This window comes from Vombatus ursinus, unplaced genomic scaffold (genome assembly GCF_900497805.2).
Source record: "Vombatus ursinus unplaced genomic scaffold, bare-nosed wombat genome assembly UNPS02014821.1, whole genome shotgun sequence".
NCBI lineage: Eukaryota > Metazoa > Chordata > Mammalia > Diprotodontia > Vombatidae > Vombatus > Vombatus ursinus.
The window spans coordinates 7,902,869-7,923,335 of NW_020954599.1; the positions used below are offsets into that span (position 1 = coordinate 7,902,869).

General features: G+C 37.8%; 1 protein-coding gene across 1 annotated transcript in view; it reads right to left on the reverse strand.

Moving 5' to 3' along the window:
• MANBA (mannosidase beta) overlaps positions 1-20,467 on the reverse strand; it is a 111,282-nt gene that overhangs the window by 22,304 nt on the left and 68,511 nt on the right. The window contains exons 11-13 of the mRNA XM_027837602.1: positions 20,166-20,333; positions 9,052-9,270; positions 4,646-4,810 (exon numbers count right to left, since the gene is read on the reverse strand). Coding sequence (XP_027693403.1) covers positions 4,646-4,810; positions 9,052-9,270; positions 20,166-20,333 — 552 coding nt within the window. The remainder of the gene's footprint in view (positions 1-4,645; positions 4,811-9,051; positions 9,271-20,165; positions 20,334-20,467) is intronic.

Here is a 20,467-nt window from a genome sequence, read left to right on the forward strand (position 1 = left end):
TTGAAGCTCCCTCTAAACTTTTATGTTTTATGATTCTATATAATTTTATGAACTTGATGTTTCTTGTTTTGTAAATAGGTTGACACTGATGGAGGCATGACCCTTGAAGTGAACTGAAGAGGGTGTGAAGGCTCTCTGATACTTAACAACATAAGTGAAGATTGAAGACTCCAACTCAGCCCAAGAACTGAGCTATATTATTCTCCAAGTTTAGGCTGAAGGATATTGTAACGGGGAATCTCGATTTTAGAGTTGGTGTGGGAGTCAGCTACTCTAATTCTAGCTACCTAGACAGACTGTAGAAATACTTCTAAGACTTTGATGACCTGATGCAGAGTGAAGTGAGCAGAACCAGGAAAAGAATGTGCACAATCACAACAATACTATAAATACAAACAACTCTGAAAGGTTTTGGACCTGCGAGCAACTCAAGGATCAACCACGGTGTCAGAGGACGCATGATGAAACTCAAAAGTTGGACCCAAAAGTACAGATTAAGGCAAATTTTGACATGCCTAACATGGGACTTGGTTTTGCTTAAATATACATTTGTAATGAATTTTGTTTTTCTTGTTTTCTCAAAGGAGGGGAGAAGGAAGTAGGAGAGTAAGAATATGGAACTAAAATTAAAATAAAACAAAATAAAAATATAGAAATATCTACAACATTATCTATGAGCTTGGGAAGAAGTTAATGGCTAGAAGGAAAAATGAGATACAAGTGGGAGAGACCATGGCGCCCTTGAGCAAAGAATGAGTCTTGTCCAATAAGGAAGGGCTAAAGTGGCTCTGAAGAGCATTCTTACAGGAGAGGAGGAATGAGCATGGGATGTGAGATATGGATTGGGATAGGCTTAGCGTAGAAAAAGTTTTTTGCAGTGGGAGGGTGTCTCTAAGCGTGGCAGAGAAGCATACTAGCTTTATTGGGGCATAAGTTAGAGACAGAAGGGACCACTTAGAGGTCATCAAAGCTGACCCTCCTATTTTACAGATAAGGAAGGTAATACCCAGAGAAGTTACATTTATCCAAGGTCACACAGTTAGGAGGTGGTAGGGCTGGAATTCAAACCTAGGTCCTCACCAGCACACTTCCCACTGTACCAAGCTGTCTGTAGTCTTCATCACAGAAAGACAAATGTACCATGGACATAGTAAAAATTCATATTTCAAATCCTTTTTTAAGGATTACAAAATGCTTTTATTTACTTATTTTTTTACAACAACCCTGTGAAGAAAGATGGTTCAGTGGAAAGAATGTTGGATTTGCAGTTAACCTGGGTTCCAATCATGGCTCTGCCACTTTCTACCTGTTCTTAATCTATCTGGGTCCCTCATCTGTAGAGAGAAAAAGCTAAACAAGGTGCACTCGGACCTTTTTCAGGTCTGTATCTAAGACCGTATGATCTTCATTTTGTGGTTAAATGGCTTGTCCAAAGTCTCACGGTTATCTTGAGGATAAGGATCGTAACTACAGCTACAAGGTGAGACCCAATGAAATCCATGAAAGTGATCTGGGAGAGGATTTCATTTTTGGTGTACAGAAGAAAGATGATTTGAAATTCCATTAACAAGAAAAAACAGGTATAACTTCCATTTTATGTCACCCAGACAATTAAAATGGTGATTTTTAAAAGTCATCATGCTATTTATTTTCAACCCAGACAGTTCTGAGTAAACCTAGTAAACATAAGAGTTCCAAGGTATTATTATTGATTCTAATTCATAGCCAACATTTGATACTATTATGTTGCCAATTTTCTGGAAAGTAACCACCCAATACCCATCATAAATAATTCCATTTGTAAATCAGGTTTCTAATTATGTTGATAACAATGCTAATAAATTCAGGAAAGAACAACTGATTCTGTCAACCCTTGACTGATCATACTGGATAATTTATATTAAGCTCCTTCTATCAATTTCGCTGTTATGACCTTTAAAGATCTTACCTGATCCTCCTTTTATTTTTCTCCTGTTCCACCTCCTATAGAGACACCGTCTCATGGGGGAAGCAATGTCAGAAGGAAACAGCTCTGGCCTAATAGGATTAGCCTGTTCTCCAAATCACATGGCCTGGGTCTTTCCCCTTCCTTCTCTCCCTAAAGAAAAGCTGCCTCCTGCGTGGGACTGTTAAACCAGAATAAAGTAACAGACAGAGTTCTAACAGCTCTGTGAAATAATGGGAGGAAAATAGCCTGAAAAACATCTAAAAAGGCTCACACCATGAAAAGAACAAATGTAAAAAATAGACATTTCTGTCAACGATTATATACAAACACTAAAGAAAATTAATACAGAGAAGCACTTTCTGATATTTAATTTGCAAATACCCCAGATACACACAAAGCAAATTATACAAGAAAAGAGGAAGTAATGAAATTAATTAGCTCATGTTTAGCGATTAAGAGGGGAAAAAAAGGATTGAGGTTTAGAATAAAATACAGAACAAAGAGGAACCATCATGGGATAAAAAGGACCCAAGAGTATAATGATTTCAGAGGAACTAACTCAGGCGTAAGAATTGAACTAAGTTACCATAAACTATATCCTCCACACTCTCCTCGTACACTCTGTCCCAATGAATCAATGTTTTTGTTTTTTTACTGGAGGGAACAGCTGAATAGGAATTCTGCATTTGAAAGTGAAAAAATTGTATTGCAAACTGCACTTAAAATTTATCAGTTCTCTTCTTTGGAAGTGTACAGCATTTTGCATCATGAGTTACTCAGAACTGTTATACTGATCAGAGTAGACAAGTGTTTCATGGTTGATCATCATTACAGTGTTGTTGTTACTGTATACAAGGATCTTCTGGCTCTGCTCACTTCACTTTACATCAGCTTGCATAGTTCTTCCCAAGTTTTTCTGAAACCATCTCCCTCATCATTTCTTATAGCACAATAGTATTCTATCACAATCACATAAAAACAACTTGTTTAACCATTTCCTAGTTGATGAGCCTCCCCTCAATTTCCAATTCTTTGCAACCACAAAAAGAGTGGCTATAAATATTTTTGTACATATAGGTCTTTTCCCCTTTTCTTTGATCTCTTTGGGATGTAGAGCTAGCAGTGGTATTCCTGTGTCAAAGGGTATGCACAGTTTCATAGCCTTCAGGGCAAAGTTCCAAGTTGTTCCCCAGAATGACTGGATCAGTTCACAACTCTACCAACAGTTCATTAGTGTCCCAATTTCTCCACATCTCCAGCATTTGTCATTTTTCTTTTCTGTCATGTCAGCCAATCTTATAGGTGAAAGGTGGTACCTTTGAGTTGTTTTAATTCGTATATCTCTAATCAATAGTGATTTAGAGCACTTTTTCATATAACTATTAAGAGCTCTGATTTCTTCTTCTGAAAACTGCCTGCTCATAACCCTTGATCACTGAGCAATGGCTTGAAGAGCATTCTTATGGAAGAGGAGGTATGAATTTGAGGTGAGTGATGGGCACCCAGGATGGGCTTAGTTTGGTAAAAATTTGTGCAGTGAGAGTCTGCCTTCTGTGTGAGACTGCTATACTACCCCGGGCAGATTTCTACCCCCTGGAAAAGGGACAGTGAATTTCGAGGAGTAGGCAGCATCCAAAGTACTAGGGGGAAGTACAGTGCCAAAGATCAAATGGCATGGCCTTTGGGACAAAGACTGAGAGGGAAGGAAAGGGAAAGACTGAGGTCATGTGATTTGGTGAACAGGCTAATTCTTATTAGGCCATGAATGCTTCCTTCTGACATCTCTCCTCCCATTAAAAGATGTCTCTATATGAGCTGGAACAGGAAAAAAATAAAAGGAGATAAATAAAAGGAGATCTTTAAAGATCATAACACTGAAATTGATAGAAGGAACTCAATTATGAGTTATGAGTTATGAATTATGAGATGAATATCTCACACCAACATGAATATTAAAGGATGTATACACAACCCAAATATTAAAGTTTGTAAAACCATTAGTAAAATAATAATACAACCAGATCTCATTCCTTTCACAGCTATGGCAAAGGGGAAATTTGGAACTAAAATAAAGGACAGAAATAAACACAAAAGAAAAAATGGATCACTTCAATTATGTAAAACTGAAAAGGTTTTATATTAACAAAATCAATGCAATTAGGATAAAAATGCAAGTGGTCATTGGGGGAAAAAATCTTTGCATTATATATCTCTGATAAGGGTCTGATATCCAAGACATATAAGGAATTAACGTAAACAGGTAAGAATGACTGCTATGTCTGAACTGATAAAGAATCAAAAGATATGAATAAATAGTTCTCAAGAGAAAATTGGAAGCTATTAACCACCACATGAAAGACTGATCCAAATCACCAAAAACAAAATTCAAAATTAAAACCACTCTGAGTTTTTATCTCAGACAGAACAAACTGGCTGAAATACTCTTCCAGACCTGTCAGGTTGCTACAGCCAGTTCTCCCTATGTGAGAGCATAAGCAGGGCAAAAGCTTCTAGAAAAAATTCTTACTGTACAGCCCAGATATTTTTACCTTTCTCCAATTAGTCTGAGGAATCACTTGAGGAATCACTAATCATTTGAGCTGAAGGGCAGAGAAACCCATAAACCAAAAGAAATCAGTTGTCAAACATTCCTCTATTTCCTCTTCATTCAATTGCAAGAGAATAGGAAAGCCTCACCTGTGTAAGGTAGAGTGTATCTTTGAACATAACCAATGGATCCGAGTTTTGAGGAAGCTTGAAATGATTATCAGCCTGATCAAGCATCTCAGTATTGCCATCTTTATGATGCTGTCGATGCAATGAAAAACTGCTATTGTAAGACCAATCTTCAGCAGAGGAGACCTTTTTAGAAACAAAGGAAGAGATGAAAATAGAGCCATGGCAACGAAAAATACTTCTGTACAGGTTGAGGATAATGACTTTAGAAAACACCCTACAACACTGCAAAAGATGTTTATATGTGCTCTCTATAGTGACGTTTTCATAAATGCTTTCAATTTTCCCATCCCACATCCTTATCAGTAATGGGACAAGCCTAAATCAAGCTGCTATTCGTGATACTGAAAACCAGTATTGGTGAAACCAGGTTTGAAGAGCATTCTTATGGAAGAGGAGGTATGAATTTGAGGTGAGTGATGGGCACCCAGGATGGGCTTAGTTTGGTAAAAATTTGTGCAGTGAGAGTCTGCCTTCTATGTGAGACTGCTATACTACCCCGGGCAGATTTCTACCCCCTGGAAAAGGGACAGTGAATTTCAAGGAGTAGGCAGCATCCAAAGTACTAGGGGGAAGTACAGTGCCAAAGATCAAACGGCATGGCCTTTGGGACAAAGACTGAGAGGGAAGGAAAGGGAAAGACCAAGGTCATTTTTCCTGAATCCATATTCTTTTTTGACACCATCAACTGACAAAGCCTGGTCTTGCCCTTCAAGATACTCTTAAATTCTGGTCCTTCTAGACCCCTCACAGAGACTTTGAAAACTGTTGTTGTTGTTCAGTTATTTCAGTTGTATCTGACTCTTCATGACCCCATTTGGGATTTTCTCGGCAAAGATACTAAAGTGGTTTGCCATTTCCTTCTCCAATTCATTTTTCAGATGAAGAAACTGAGGCAAATAGGATTAAGTGACTTGCCCAGGGTCACACAGCTTGTAAATGTCTAAGGTTTGGATGCCCAAATCCTTCTTTGCAGGATTCTGGAAAAGTGCTTCTGTCCAAATCAATGTTTTGCCAAAACCTGCTAAAACTCCCTGGTTGTTTAATTACTGTGCTTTTCAAAATCTTATTTTCTTTATTTAGGCCAAAGGAGTCTCGTAGTGAATGGGAATTCATTATGATAAAAATGAATGGGAATCAATGTACAGGTGAAATGGGTCACAAAATCTGGAACAAAGACAAAACTCCACTATCAAAATGGTAAGGTCACTGAGTTTGCTCATCTGTTCAACACTAATTCTTTCTTTTCATCAAATTTTTAAATATTTACTCTTGAAGTTACAAACAAGTAACTGGGAGATGTAACAAAGGTGTTATCTTCAACAGAAAGATGTTAGTTTGAAAGAGGGACAGGGTTAGAGGAGAAGATAATGAGTTCTACTTTAGACATGTTGAGTTGGAAATGCATAAATGACACCAAGGAAGAAATATCCAGCAGGTATTGATAAAACACGACTGGAGTTTGCAACAGAAATAAGAGCTGGCTATATAGATTTGGGTTCGATTTGCATAACAATGATAGTCGAACCCACTGGAATTGGTGAGATCCTAGGGTAGCACATATAGAGAGAGAAAAAAGATTCGGGCCCATGACAAAGCCCTGGATAAGACCCACAATAAGAGAGTAAGAGATAGAGGAGACTGACAATGAATGGACAGATGGATAGAAGAAGAACCAGGAGAACCAGTTTTTTTGATGCAAAAGACTATTTTGTAATTTATCGTGATTTCTCCAGATAATATAATTTTACTTTGAAAAATTTTTTCTTCCTACATCCATTTTCTTTCCTTTATGGGAAAAAAAATACACCATCAACTGACAAAGCCTGGTCTTGCCCTTCAAGATACTCTTAAATTCTGGTCCTTCTAGACCCCTCACAGAGACTTTGAAAACTGTTGTTGTTGTTCAGTTATTTCAGTTGTATCTGACTCTTCATGACCCCATTTGGGATTTTCTCGGCAAAGATACTAGAGTGGTTTGCCATTTCCTTCTCCAATTCATTTTTCAGATGAAGAAACTGAGGCAAATAGGATTAAGTGACTTGCCCAGGGTCACACAGCGTGTAAATGTCTAAGGCCAGATTTAAACTGAGGAAGAAGAATCTTCCTGACTCCTGGCCTGGTGTTCTATCCACTGCACCACCTAGCTGCCCCTTGGACACTGTTCCTACACCTTTAATATAGAGGGAAAAATCTTGAGGACTGACTGTGAACTCTCTTCTTTGGAGGAGTCTGTGTGAAGCACTGAGAAAGGACTAAGACCTCCTTTCCTGAGGAGATTTGGCAAACTAACTGTCATAGAGACAGTGTTTGTGACAGACTGAAGTAGCTCATTGTTACGGCAGAAAGAATCTGGTGAGTGACTACAGGTTAAGTGCCAAGTGAGAACAAGTCTTTAATGACTTGGAGAATTAACCATTATCTTTGGAAGTCTGAAGATTCATTCTGAGGTAAATAAGTTTAATTGATTCTGTAGAGAAGAGAATTTCTTTGGGCAACTAAGAGACAAAAACTGCCATCCTGAGAGATGTTCTCTTGAGAGAACTGGGTATATTTAGCCCGGACAAGAGAAATCTCAAGAGTAGATATAAGAGCTGTCTACAAATACGTGAGAAGCTAACATGGCTGGGGGGGCGGGGTGCGGTGACCATTCTTTTTTACCCCAGAGGGCCAGAACCAGAAGTATAGCAACCAACTTGGGCCTGACGACAGGAAAAACTTCCTAACAATTAGAACTGTCTAAAAGTGGAAAGGTTGGCCCAGAAAGGTGGTGTTGAGTGTGTTATTTGTATGATGAGATGGCTGATATGCCATTTGATGTATTATCAGAATGCTGCAAAAGTCTCTTCAAATTCAGTGATTCCATGAAAGGCGAATTGTTGGACCATGGTTCCAGTATTTTGGAGGTGTTGGCAGCTATAGCCCTTGGGAGAAAAGTCTAATTGACAACTTCTTTTCCTTCTGAAGTGACTCTAGCTGTAAAATTTCTCACATCTAATACACTGCTGAAATATTTATCTGTCTTTCTATCATTTGCCACTATTAATAAGTTATAGAGCCAGCAACAATGATGGTTGTTTAGACTAAGAGATCAGGATTTGAGACTCAAAGACAAGTAAAAACTTATAGGAAAGAAGTGTCCTTGGTTTTATTGCACTGGAAGCCCAAAGCTAATGAATTTATGAGAAATATCTTGCATTTTAAAGTACTTTCTGAGGTAATTCCCATTCGTACCTAGACAGCTAGCCTTTAAACTCAGACAGAGAATGGAAAAGGTAACTGTCAAGTAGAAATCTGAAGGGTGGAGGTTTGGTACATTTGTTTCCCAGAACATCTGAGAGATTTTGTACATATCACTTTGCAAATCACAACCACACCTTTCCATAGGATTGCGACCAGGAGTGATGGTTCATATAGGGTCAGCTACAAACACTCAAAAACTCTGTATATGAACTCATAGGTTCAGTGTTCATCTTTATTCCTATCCCTGTTTATACAAACAGACTAATATCAGGAATAAACACATGTGATACAAAGGAAAGAATACTGGCTCTGGATTCCAAGGACCTAGGTTCAAACCCTGCCTTTGATATTTTATATTAGTGTGACCTTGGACAAGTGAATTATCCTCTCTGGGCTTCAGATTGCTCATCTGTAAAATAATGGCAGGGTAAGGCAGGGTGAACTAGATGCCTTTAAGGTTTCTTCTAGCTTCAGAGCTATGATCCTACAATTCTGAAAGTCTTTGGAGCCAGAAAGTTAAATTTATACAGAAAATAGTACTTGCAAACCAACCACAATGCCTAAAGCAGACCTGAAAGAGTCTGACAATATAAAATAAAAACATAAGAAATATTTGCTTAGCCCACACACCTTCTTTTTTACTGAGTTAAGCTAACCAAATCTTTATATCTATTATGTGGGCAAGACCAAATATAAGAGAAAGAAAATATGTTTATAGTAGGTGGTTAATCTAAATAATTTCTATAATGTGCTACGTCTGACCTGAGCAATCAGTGGCTCTTTAGATCTCAAAATAAGTAAATAATTCAAAGGAAAAATAATAATGTTTCCATGCATAATAAGTAAAAGGAAACAATATTGAAGGTACATAATTGACAGCAAAAATAAAGTTAACATTAGCATTTAATAAATGTATGCTGAATGAATTCAAAGAATACTATTTAGAAGAGATTTACCTTACATAATAATGTAAAAAAATTATCTCTTCTCTGATTTCTTTCCCTAATACTTACTCTATGTAGGAAAGTGAACATGCTATGTCACCCATTGGTCACTGTCTTTTGTGCTCCACGTCCTATCACTCTGACTCTTTGATGCAAGAGAAAAATGAATCACAGGTTTACCTTTTCCAATGTACTGAAGGAGGGCCAGGATTGATATCCATATTCAGAAACAAATCGAGCTTTAGGAAACACCCTCCAGTTCCAGCAGTCACTGCCATAGTCATAAAAATGTACATCACCAAAATGGGTGTCATGAGGTTTACGGGAAATCCAGCCTTCAGCTATGGATTCTGCTCCATTTGTAGGGCTAGATGCAACATAAGGACGAGTCTGGTCCTCCTATATTAAAATAAATCAAATCAAATAAGGGTTTAAAGAGTCAAACTTTCATTTGGAAAATTAAAACCCCAAATCAGTTTCCTGCCTTAAACCAAACTAAAATATCTTCTACCTAGAATGACAAGCAATTTATTTTAAAATAAGACAATTTTCTTGTTGCAATATATCTGATTTATATGCCCCACCTCTTCACTAAAGTAAAATGTAAGCACCTAGAGGGCAGGGACTGACTCCCTTTGGCTTTCCCTCCCTGGCCCTTAGCAAATTCCCTGACATACAGATGATACTTAATACTTACTGACTGATTATTTTCACTAATATGAAAATGCACAATTCCCACAACCTTGTTCATTTCCCTTCAATATTTGAAATTCATGATTGGATATACCCCACAGGTTCAGTTATCTCCATGCAGATGACTCCCAGATCTATACATCCAGTCCTCATCTATCTTTGGAGCTCCAGTTTAACATCACCTCCTGCTATGGAACGTTTCCAATTGGGCGTCCTTTAGCCACCTCAAATAAGAAGCCCAAAATGGAACTAAAATCAAAATCTTCCTGAGTTAACTAGGTTACCTATTTCTATTGAGAATATCACCATACTTTTAGTGAAACAGGTTTATAACGTCATGGCAGGTTCTTCATTCTTTCTTGCCTCTATCCCCCATATTTAATTATTTGCCAGGACATGTCAACTCTATCGCCACATCTCTCAGAATCGTCCCCCTTCTTCCCTTCCACTCCTGCTGCCACTACCTTATTTCAGGATCTCACCACTTCTCCCTAGACTTGTAAGATAATCTTTTACTTGGTCTCCTTGGATCCAGTTTCTACCCTCTCAAATACAGTGTCTACACAGCAGGCAAACTGCTATTCATAAGCACAGGCACTCCCCCGCCCAAGAAGCTTCAGTAGTTTGTTGGGACAAAATACAACCTCCCCTGCCTGGCATTTAAGGCCCTTTACAAACTGCCTCCAGACTTTCTCTCCAGGTTGACTTCACAATACTCCCCCTCACATACTACATTCCAGCCAAAACTGCCTACTCACTGTTTCCCTGTCCATGACCTTCATTTCTCCCTACTGCTGCCTGGAATATACTTCCTCCTCACTTCCACCTCTTAGAATACCTAGTATCTTTCAAACCTCAACTGAAGCATACTTTTTTTATTATTTTATGTGTGTATGTATATCCATACATATATGTGTATATATATATGCATGTATGTGCTTTGCATGTGTGGAAACTGGATATACACATTACATATATAGCATATATTTTATATTGGTCCATTTATGTGCATGTTGTTTACATCTTGTAGAATGTAAGCTCCTTGAGGGCAAATAGTCAACAAGTATTTAATAGATGTTTACTATGTGCCAGGCCAAGAAAAGATTGCTTCCTTATTTTCTTTGTATTCCCCAATGCCTAAAACAGTGCCTGGTACAGGGTAGCACTTTAAAAAGGGTTGTTAAATGAAAAAGGCAGGAAAGTGATTAACTAGTCTCTACGTAAGAGTGCCTACTCATTCGATAATGAAACCAAACAGCTAACTTCACCCCAATTCCACTGACTTTCAGATTTCCATTTCATAATGCCATGCAAAATTCCATATTTACAACGGATGATCTGGGATGACAACATGATACGGTTCTGAGAAAGATTACACAAAAGAAACATGCTATGCAATAGGAAATTAACTCTAAGGATTGATAAGTAATTAATAGCACTGATCAAACGAGCATGTCTTCTTACCTTTAAAACCCAGGGCTTTGTAGTATTGCATTGTATGCTGTGTGACCAATGTGGAAATATGTTTAATATGATTGTACACATATAGCCTATATCAGATTGCTTGCCATCTTGGGGAGAGGGGAGGGGAGAGAGGGAGAAAAAAAATTTGGAACTCAAAATCTTATAAAAGTGAATGTTGAAAACTATCCTTACATGTAATTGGGAAAAAAATAAAATACTATTATTAAGAGGGGAAAAAAAGATTGAATGCTGTATTTAATTTAGTGCCATTTCTCTTCAAAGCACTCTACAAACCACAAGCCCTCTTACAAGCACTAATTACTACTTATAACATCCAATGGAGGCCAGTAAGTCTTAGTGAAATATTATCCCCATTCTACAGAGGGAAAAAGGTAGCAGAGGGAAGTCATTTACTCTTGTTCATTGGTGTCAAAACAGCAACCACGAGAGAAAAGTCACATCTATATTTAGAATACAGTAAAAAAAAAAATCTTCCCTGAAATTACATAATTATTAATTAACCCTCATACTGCCCTCTAGAGAAAAGGAGTAATGTTCCCATTATATGGAAATATTACAAAGTTAAGATCACAAAACATCTTACATGGTCTACTGAATACAGACACTTTAGTCAGGCATTCAAGGTTTTCTAGAACCTAGCTCCAAAACACTTTTCCTGACTTATTTCACACCACACACACATACATACACACACCCATATATGCATCTTAGAGTTGGAAGGAACCCAACTAGTTCAACCCTATGCCTGAAACAGGAATCTTCTCTATAACTTTAATAACTCAAAACTGCACTAAGGGGCAGCTCAGTGGCACAGTGGATAGAGCACCAGCCCTGGATTCAGGAGGACCTCAGTTCAAATCCGGATTCAGACACATAACACTTAGTAGCTGTGTGACCCTGGGCAAGTTACTTAACCCCATTGCCTAACCAAGAAAAAAAAAAACTGCACCAAGATTTCTAGGAGAACCTGAATAAGAAACTGATTGAAATTTATAAGAACAAGAGCCAGTCACGAGTAGATGGTCAGAAGATATGAACAGGTGGTCTTCAAACGACAAAGGTAAGCTATCAAACAACCACAGGAAAAAATGTCCCAAATTGCTAACAATTAGGGAAATAGTAGTGGCAATAATGGACATTCTTGATTTGCCCCTAATCTAACTGGAAAGATTGCTCGTCTTTCTGCTTTACATAAAATGTTTGCTCTGAGTTTTAGATAGATATTATTTACTATATTAAGGAAAGGTCCATTTATTCCTGTTGACTAACTTGTTTGTTTTTAATAGAAATGGGTATTGGATTTTGTCAAAGACTCTCTCAGTATTGATATAATCATGTGATTTTTATTATATTGTCCATTAATAAGGTCAATTGTCGTAGAGTTGTCCTTATATCGAATTAAACCTGCATCTAATCTGTTCACAGCATATAATCTTTTTCCCACTTAATAGTATTTTATTTTTTCCAATTAATGTAAGGATAGTTTTCAACATTCACTTTTATATGATTTTGAATTCCAAATTTTTTCTCCCTCCCTCCTTCCCTCTTCCTCCCCCTCCCCAAGACTGCAAGCAATCTAATATAGGTTATACATGTATAATCATAGCAAACATACTTCTACATTAGTCATACATCATACAATCTTTAAAATATATTATTGCACCACTCTACTAATGCTTTAATGTTTTTACATTGACATTCATTGAGGATACTGGTCTATAGAAAAGGTTCTTAACCTTTTCCACAGACCCTCAAATGAGTCCATACACAGATTTCAAGAGGTTCATGAATTTTGATGGGGAAAAAATAATATCTTTCTTTTCACTAACCTCTACCTGAAATTTACCATTTCACTCAGCTATTTAAAAACTTTTTCTTCCTGAGAAGGGGTTCACAGGCTTAACCAAATCATTAAAAAAAAATCCATGACTGAGAGAGAGAGAAAGAGAGAGATTGAGATTGATTTTAAGAACCCCTAATGTGTAGTTATCTTTCTCTATGTTGTTTTCTTCCTTGATTCAGGTATTAAGAACAAATTTTCACCCTAGAGATAATTTGGAAGTATCTCTTTTTTTCCCATTTTTGCAAACAGGTATGTGACACTGGAATTGTTCTCTAAATGTTTGATAAAACTCACTTGTAAATTCATTTGGTCCTAAGGTTTTTGGTTTGGTTTGGTTTTTTTGAGTTCACTATGGTTTATTCAATTTCTTTTTTCTAAAATGGTCATTTAAATAATCCAGTTCTGTTAAACTGAAGATTTTATTATCATTATTATTATTATTGTTGTTGTTGTAAATATTAATCTATTTTACTTATCAGTTTTCTTGGCATATAACAGAGAAAATAATTTCTGATAGTTTATTTTCATTTGTTTTTCATTATTTATTTTCACATGTTCATATGTAAATTCTCCTTTTTTCCTTTTTGATACAATTTGTTTACTTTTTTAAAAATATTCTAAATAATTATTTATCTATTTTATTAACTTCCTCCAAGAAAACAGTTCTAAGTTTTACTTATTGATTAATGAGTTGTTTTGCATTTTCTTTTGTTCAACTCCTCTTTGATTTTTCAGAACTTCTACTTCGGTGTTTTGTTAAGGTTTTTCTGATTTGCTGCTTTCCTATTTCTTTTCTTTAATTACATTCCAAGTTCATGGATCTGTTCTTTCTCTCTTTTATTGACAGAAGTATTTAAAGAAGCAAATTTTCTCCTAATGACTGCTTTAGTTGCATTTCTTAAGTTTTGATACTTGTTTCATTGTTTTCTTTGTTGAAATTTTCCACTGTTTCCATTATATGTTTTGTGACCCACAGATCTTTAGGATTACATTATTTATTCTCCAATGAATTTTTATTCCTTTCTTCAAAGGGTCTTTATTGAGTATAATTTTTATTACACTGTGGTCAGTAATGGACATCTTTAAAAAAATTTTTTAAAAATAATGGACATGTTTAATAGTTCTGTTTTCCTGTATTTCTTTGTAATGTTTGTGTGTGCGGGTGGGTGTGTGTGCCAATACATGGTCCATCTTTGTAAAGATGACATGAACAGATGAAAAATATGTAAACTTTCTGATAGCATTCCATAATTACCAGAGATTTATCATTTCTAATTTTTCTAATGCTCTACTCAGGTTCCTAGCTTTTTTTTTTTTGGTGAGGCAATTGGGGTTAAGTGACTTGCCCAGAGTCACACAGCTAGTAAGTGTCATGTGTCTGAGACTGGATTTGAACTCAGGTCCTCCTGACTCCAAGGCCAGAGTTTTATCCACTATGCCACCTAGCTGCCCCTCCTAGCTTCTTTCATGCTTATTTTTTGTTAGCTTTGTCTAGGTCTGAAAGGGTTACACGGAAGCCTCTGTTATACTTTTTCTACTTTTCCCTAAATTTGTATTAAGTATTTAGATGTTATGCTGTTCAGGGCATATATATGTTAAAGATTAATACTGGTTGATTATCTATGGCAGGCCTGCACAACCTGCAGCCTGTGGACCGCTTATTGCCCATGGGCCACTTACAGCATGCCAAAGGATTCTGGGCAGCCCATTAAAAATGTTGAGACTTTGTTCATGGGCTGCCCAAAATCCTTTGGTGTGCCACAAGCAGCCCTCAGGCCACAGGTTATGCAGGCCTGATCTATGGAATCCTTAAACTTAACACAGTGTCCCTACTTACCTATTTTTATTGTCTACTTTTGCTAATTCTTTTTCTGAAATGATGATTGTTTTCCTTTTTTCAGTTCACTTGAATCATAAGAGATTTTATTCTCACCCCTAATTTTAACTGTGTGAATCTTTTTGTTTCAAGTGAGTTTCTTTTAAACAACACCCTATCAGATTCTGCTTTTTAATCTATTCTGCTGTCCTCTTTTGTTTTATAGATGAGTTCATCCCATTAATGTTCATGGTTATTATGAATTACATATCTTCCTCCACCCTGTCCTCTCATATTTTTTCTTCTCTTTTCCCCTGATCCTCTTCTTAATAAAGAAGAAGGTGGTGAAAGAGGAATGTGCTTAATATTAGTGATCTATAATTAAAGCAATCTATTTCCATTCTGTTCCCTCTCTTCTCTTCCTCTTGCCCTGACCCTATCATGGGTTTTTATTCTCTTTCTTTTTAATAATCCTCCAACCCTCCAATGCTGGAGTTTGTTTTGCCTGTAACTACTATTTTACCTATCCTGCTTTCCATCTTAAAGCCTCCCCCCTAACCCTTAAAAATTTTCTCTTTCCTGACCTTTCCTCCTCACCACACCATTTTCTTCTTGAGATTAATGCATTCCTACACCATGCTTTGGCTTCTGCCTGGCCAGCCTTGTCTCTACTCAAAGCTTCCACAGGATTCTAATAGTCTTTTTCTACAGTCCTAGATTGGGTGGAAGAGCTTATAGTAGTTTCTCTTTTGTTTTGTTTCATTTTCAATAATTATTACTTCTGGTACATTTTTAGAGTTTTTCCTGGAATGTCTGTATGAGATTTTGGCTCCTCTCTGTCCTAAATGTGCCACCATTTCTCCACAATTCCCAGAAGATAGGAGCTTCCTTTTAGACAATGGGGGAGTACCAGGAAGTTATTACAAACTACATCTGTAGTCATCTGGATTCTTCTCATCCAGTGTATCACCGAATTTAACTGAGCAGACTTGATTATGAATCTTCATAGGGTCCATCTCCCATCCTTTGTCTCTCATATGAACCACCATGCTATCTAACTCCTTTGCCACTGTGGTCTCAGTTGACCAAATCAACATTACATAATTAACAGAGTGATCAAAATCAATGATCTTAGAAAGTAGGACCTCACTCCCCACCAAACAGTGGCAATATCAAGGAGAATTTAAATAACCCCAAGAAAGGATGGTGAATGTATACTGAGCTCCTTCCCAGGTAAAACAAAACTATTCCTAACTAGTCTTAGCCACAGGAAGAGAGAAGAAAATGCATTGTCCAACAAACTCCATAATATTAGACCAGGGTTTGGGATACCTGGTCTAACATATTGATAAGGTAAGGAATGGCTAAAGAAATCACCATCACAACTTTATCCAGCTCCCATAATTTTCTCTAAATTACTAAGTACCGCCCGCCATCTTCATCAGTCATACAAAGTTATGATAAAGAGAATTTGTACTGCTCCAGCTTCTTTCATCTCCATTACTAGGAAGGAAATAGCTTGCACACACATGCCCAGGAACCAGTACTGTTTAGCTACATGGGAAAGGAGTTTCCATTTAGCCCTATTTAAATTAAGTGGGAGACAGTATACCATAAGGAACCATATAGGTGCTTATTTTCTAGAACTCACAATATCCATGTACCCAATACATTTCCTCTGATTATTCAATACAAATGAGACCCACACAAGAGGTCTTCCATTCACCTCTACTCAAGAAAGGATACTCCTCTCCTCTGTGGTCTTCTAAACTACAGTCGACTCAGGCATACAGAGAACAGAATGTCTGTACTCTGGCAATAAGAACACCCTAAGCCTTAGAGAAATCTTGGACCAGGAGTGGGGAACCTGCGGCCTCGAGGCCACTTGTGGCCTTCTAGGTCATCGGGTGCGGCCTTTTGACTGAATCCAAGTTTTACAAAAAAATCATTTTATTAAGGGGATTTGTTCTATGAAGTTTGGATTAAATCAAACAGCTGCACCTGAGGATCTAGAGGGCCACATGGAACCTCGAGGCCGCAGGTTCCCCACCCCTGCGTTGGACCTTGCCCCAAGAGGATTCATCCCAAGAGTCTCTCAAATCTGGATACCTGGACGACTTTGAAGAACAAGGGTAGGGGAATGGCAGGACAAAAGAACCCTTACTTCTCTAGTCCCAGACGTCACAATACAATTTCACTATAATTCCTATAGACTGATCATTAATCATGTCTACCTCATGCTCAAATTACATGTCTAAAGCTTCTTAAATATCATCACCCTCAAACCCAACAACATGCTTTCTTTCACCATGCCCTGGGCATCTATTTCTGCAGACAACTGTATTCACCCAAAGAATTGGTTGAGTTGACCCGATCTACTGAACAAATTTCAGAAGTTTTAGTGGCCCAGACCTTTATGATGATCTGGAGGGTAAAGCCCACACCTAAAGACTGCTTATCTGCCCAAAAGGCAGGCTCTAACTATATACAAAGCAGGCATAGGGAGTAAAGAGTTCTCAAATTCAGTTCAATTTCATCCCCTCCTTTTTGCTGCTCCCCTCCAAGGAATCTGCTACCTAGGGACAGAGTTAGTAATGGCTATGGGGCGAAGAATGCAAACTCTCCTTTTTAGGAACCCCAAAAAAGAAAAAAAAAGGGAGTCTCCATTTAGATTTTCTAGCTGATTTAGTCAGCTTTCAAGAGCAAATTCTCTGCTAACTCTCTAAGCAGATGGAACTTTGCAACCATCAAAACTGCTCCCATTAAATAATTTTAGTAGCCATGGTCCAAATGAATCATTAGCTTGCTGTTTACATTTCTCCTGCAACTACCCCCATTCCTTGATGGTAAAGGCCTGTCCACCCTCTGACTGCCCAATAGAAAATGGCGCTCCTATGATTCTCATATGATGGTGGTATTCATGAGAAAACTGGAAGCTTCCTTACTACTGGAATGGTTTCCCAATCCTTATTACTCCTGTTCCTATTCTCTTTCCTCCCAGCCCCAATCTCACATTCTCCAAGGAAACCTCTGGGTCGGAGATCATACATTAAATGCCCAGGAGAACAGGGAAATAAAAGATGGTTCTTTACCCTTTCTTTATATCCCCTTGGAACCGTGCCTGGCCCATAGTGGGTATTTAATAAAGGCTAGCTGACTGACATTCTATCTGGAGCCCCTAGTAGCTTGGCCCTTTTCACCTATGCTATTACTAAAGCCATAAGCTACCCCCCCCACACCCCTTGCCTTTAGGACATGGCCCTTAAAGACCAAAAGCTCATTCATCTTTGCCTCCAATTGCCTAATTGTAATTTATTTGTTTCAGCCCAGTCTGACTCTTTGTGATCCCATCTGGGGTTTTCTTGGCAAAGATACTGCAGTAATTTGCTATTTCCTTCTGCAGATCATTTTACAGATGAGGAAAAGGAGGTAAACAGAGTGAAGTGACTTGCCCAGGGTCACAGAGCTATTAAGTATCTGAGATCAGATTTGAACTCAAGAGGGTGAGTCTTCCTGACTCCAAGCCTGACACTATCCACTGCACCACCTAACTGCCCTAACTGCCTAATACACAGGGACAATTTATCTTCATTCTTCTTTTTAAAACCATCAGTCAATGCCATGAATAGTTGACTTTATTTTTTTTTTTTCATTTTCTTTTCAAGGTAAGCAAGCAAGGAGTAACCCTACAGGGTAAAAGGGAGATTTCTCTTTCTTACCCCAATGAGGGGGTTTCCTATACACCCTAAACAACAGTGCAGCAATGTCCTATCTCTAGCCATCCAACCACCTGAGGCTCCCATTCTTCTGCAAAATCTCTTCTCCACTTGAACAATAAATTTACTACAGAACCATTGCAAACCCTCCACTGCCCACAAGGCCAAATATTCTTGGCCAGCCAAGAATACAGGCCAGTCCAAGGGTTCAGGCTGAATGTTAGAATGCAATGAGACACTTGTGAACTATAAAATGCAACAAAAATGACTTCATTTAATAGAAAGAGATAAAAAAAATATGTAATCCCTAAGGTTAAAAAGATAGTAATTCAGATAACACAGCTATTCCCATAATCCTCTGCATGCACCATGACAACCAGCCATGCTATGTCAAAAAGGCATTCCTCACGGGGCAAGAGGAATACTTTATAAAAGCCTGGACAGTAATTCCTCATAGGTTGAATTTTTTATGCCTCTGGAGGCAAGGAAGCCACACGGCCTCCCCACCCTTTTAAAAGGCCAGTCGAGCCTATATAAAACAAGTTGCTGCTCTTCCTACAAATCCCTTCTTACTCTTTTTTTGTCCCAAATAATTTATGTAACATTGGAACTGATGTTTGCTGAATGTTCCATAGAATTCACTTGTAAAGTCACCTTGTCCTGGGTTTTTTTTTTTTAATTTGGGAGTTCCTTATTCAATTTATCTGAGATTGGGTTATTTAAAAATCTCCACTTTCATTCTGTTAATCTGAAGATTTCACATTTTTGTAAATATTAAACCATTTCATTTATCAGTTTTGTTGAGCCTATACCTGGGTAAAATAATTTCTATTAATTTCCTTTATTTCCTGTTCATTTGTAGTCAATTCTCATTTTTCATTTTTTATGTTAGCAACTTGTTGGGAGGAGGGTCAGACATGAGTTTGAGGAAAATCACTTTAGAAGCTGAACGGAGGATGGGTTGGAGTGGGGAGAAACTTGAGGCAGCAGACCCACCAGCACACTACTCTGTCCAGGAGTGAGGTGACCAAGGCCTATACCAGAGTGGTGGCGTCATTGGAGAGAAGAGGCATATTCAAAGAGTCCTTGCGAAGATGAAATCACCAGGCCTTGGAAACAGATTGGATACAGAGGGCAAGAGAGCTTCAGTTTCCTCCTCAGAAAAACAGAGGTAAAATATATTTGTACCTACCATATAGGGTTGTTGTGAAGCCCAAGCCAGATCACAGATAATGTAAAGGTCTTTACAAACTTTACAACGTCATCAAGTGTCAGATTTTATTACTCCTCTTTCTCACTATATTACTGGCCCACCTCTTTTTTCCGGTCATATAACACACTTTTCCATTGCAGTGAAAAATATACCAATATGCTGATGTCTAATGTCCTTGTTTAAAGGCACAGAATGTTAGAGTTGGAAGGAACATTAGAAATTATCTCATCCAAGCTACCATCTTTTAAGATAAGAAACTCGAGGCCTTCAAAAGTTGTGACTTAGCCAAGTTGACCAGAACTAGTTAATAATAGTATTAATAAGTCACTTTTCTCCCTCTTCCCCACAATAATGGCCTGAAGCGCTACAATGACCTCCCTAAAGTCTACACACACGACGCAGCAACAGCAAAGGAAAAAGAAAGTCCTGGGGGAAAAAAAAGCATCCTAAAAGTTGTCTTGCTAAAGAGACATTAACTCATTGATTCATTTAGAAATTCATTCCTAAATCCACTTAAGTGCTACTTACTGCCAGGACAATTTCTCTGATATTTTTCACATACAAAGTCACGTAGTCTCTGGCATAGATTTGGAATTTACTGGGTGGCACAAAAAACCAGTTCTCTGCCAAAGCAGCCTCATTTTCATTGTTACCACTCCATATGATGACGGATGGGTGAGATTTCAATCTTCTGATCTGAAATTTAAGAAAAAAAAGACCATTTTTTTCAAGTGCAAAAGACAAGAAAATGTGAAGCTTCCTTCTTTGAACAGCTCTGGGTTGTCACCCGAAATTAAGGTGGTTGGGCGATCACAGATTTGCAGCCAGGT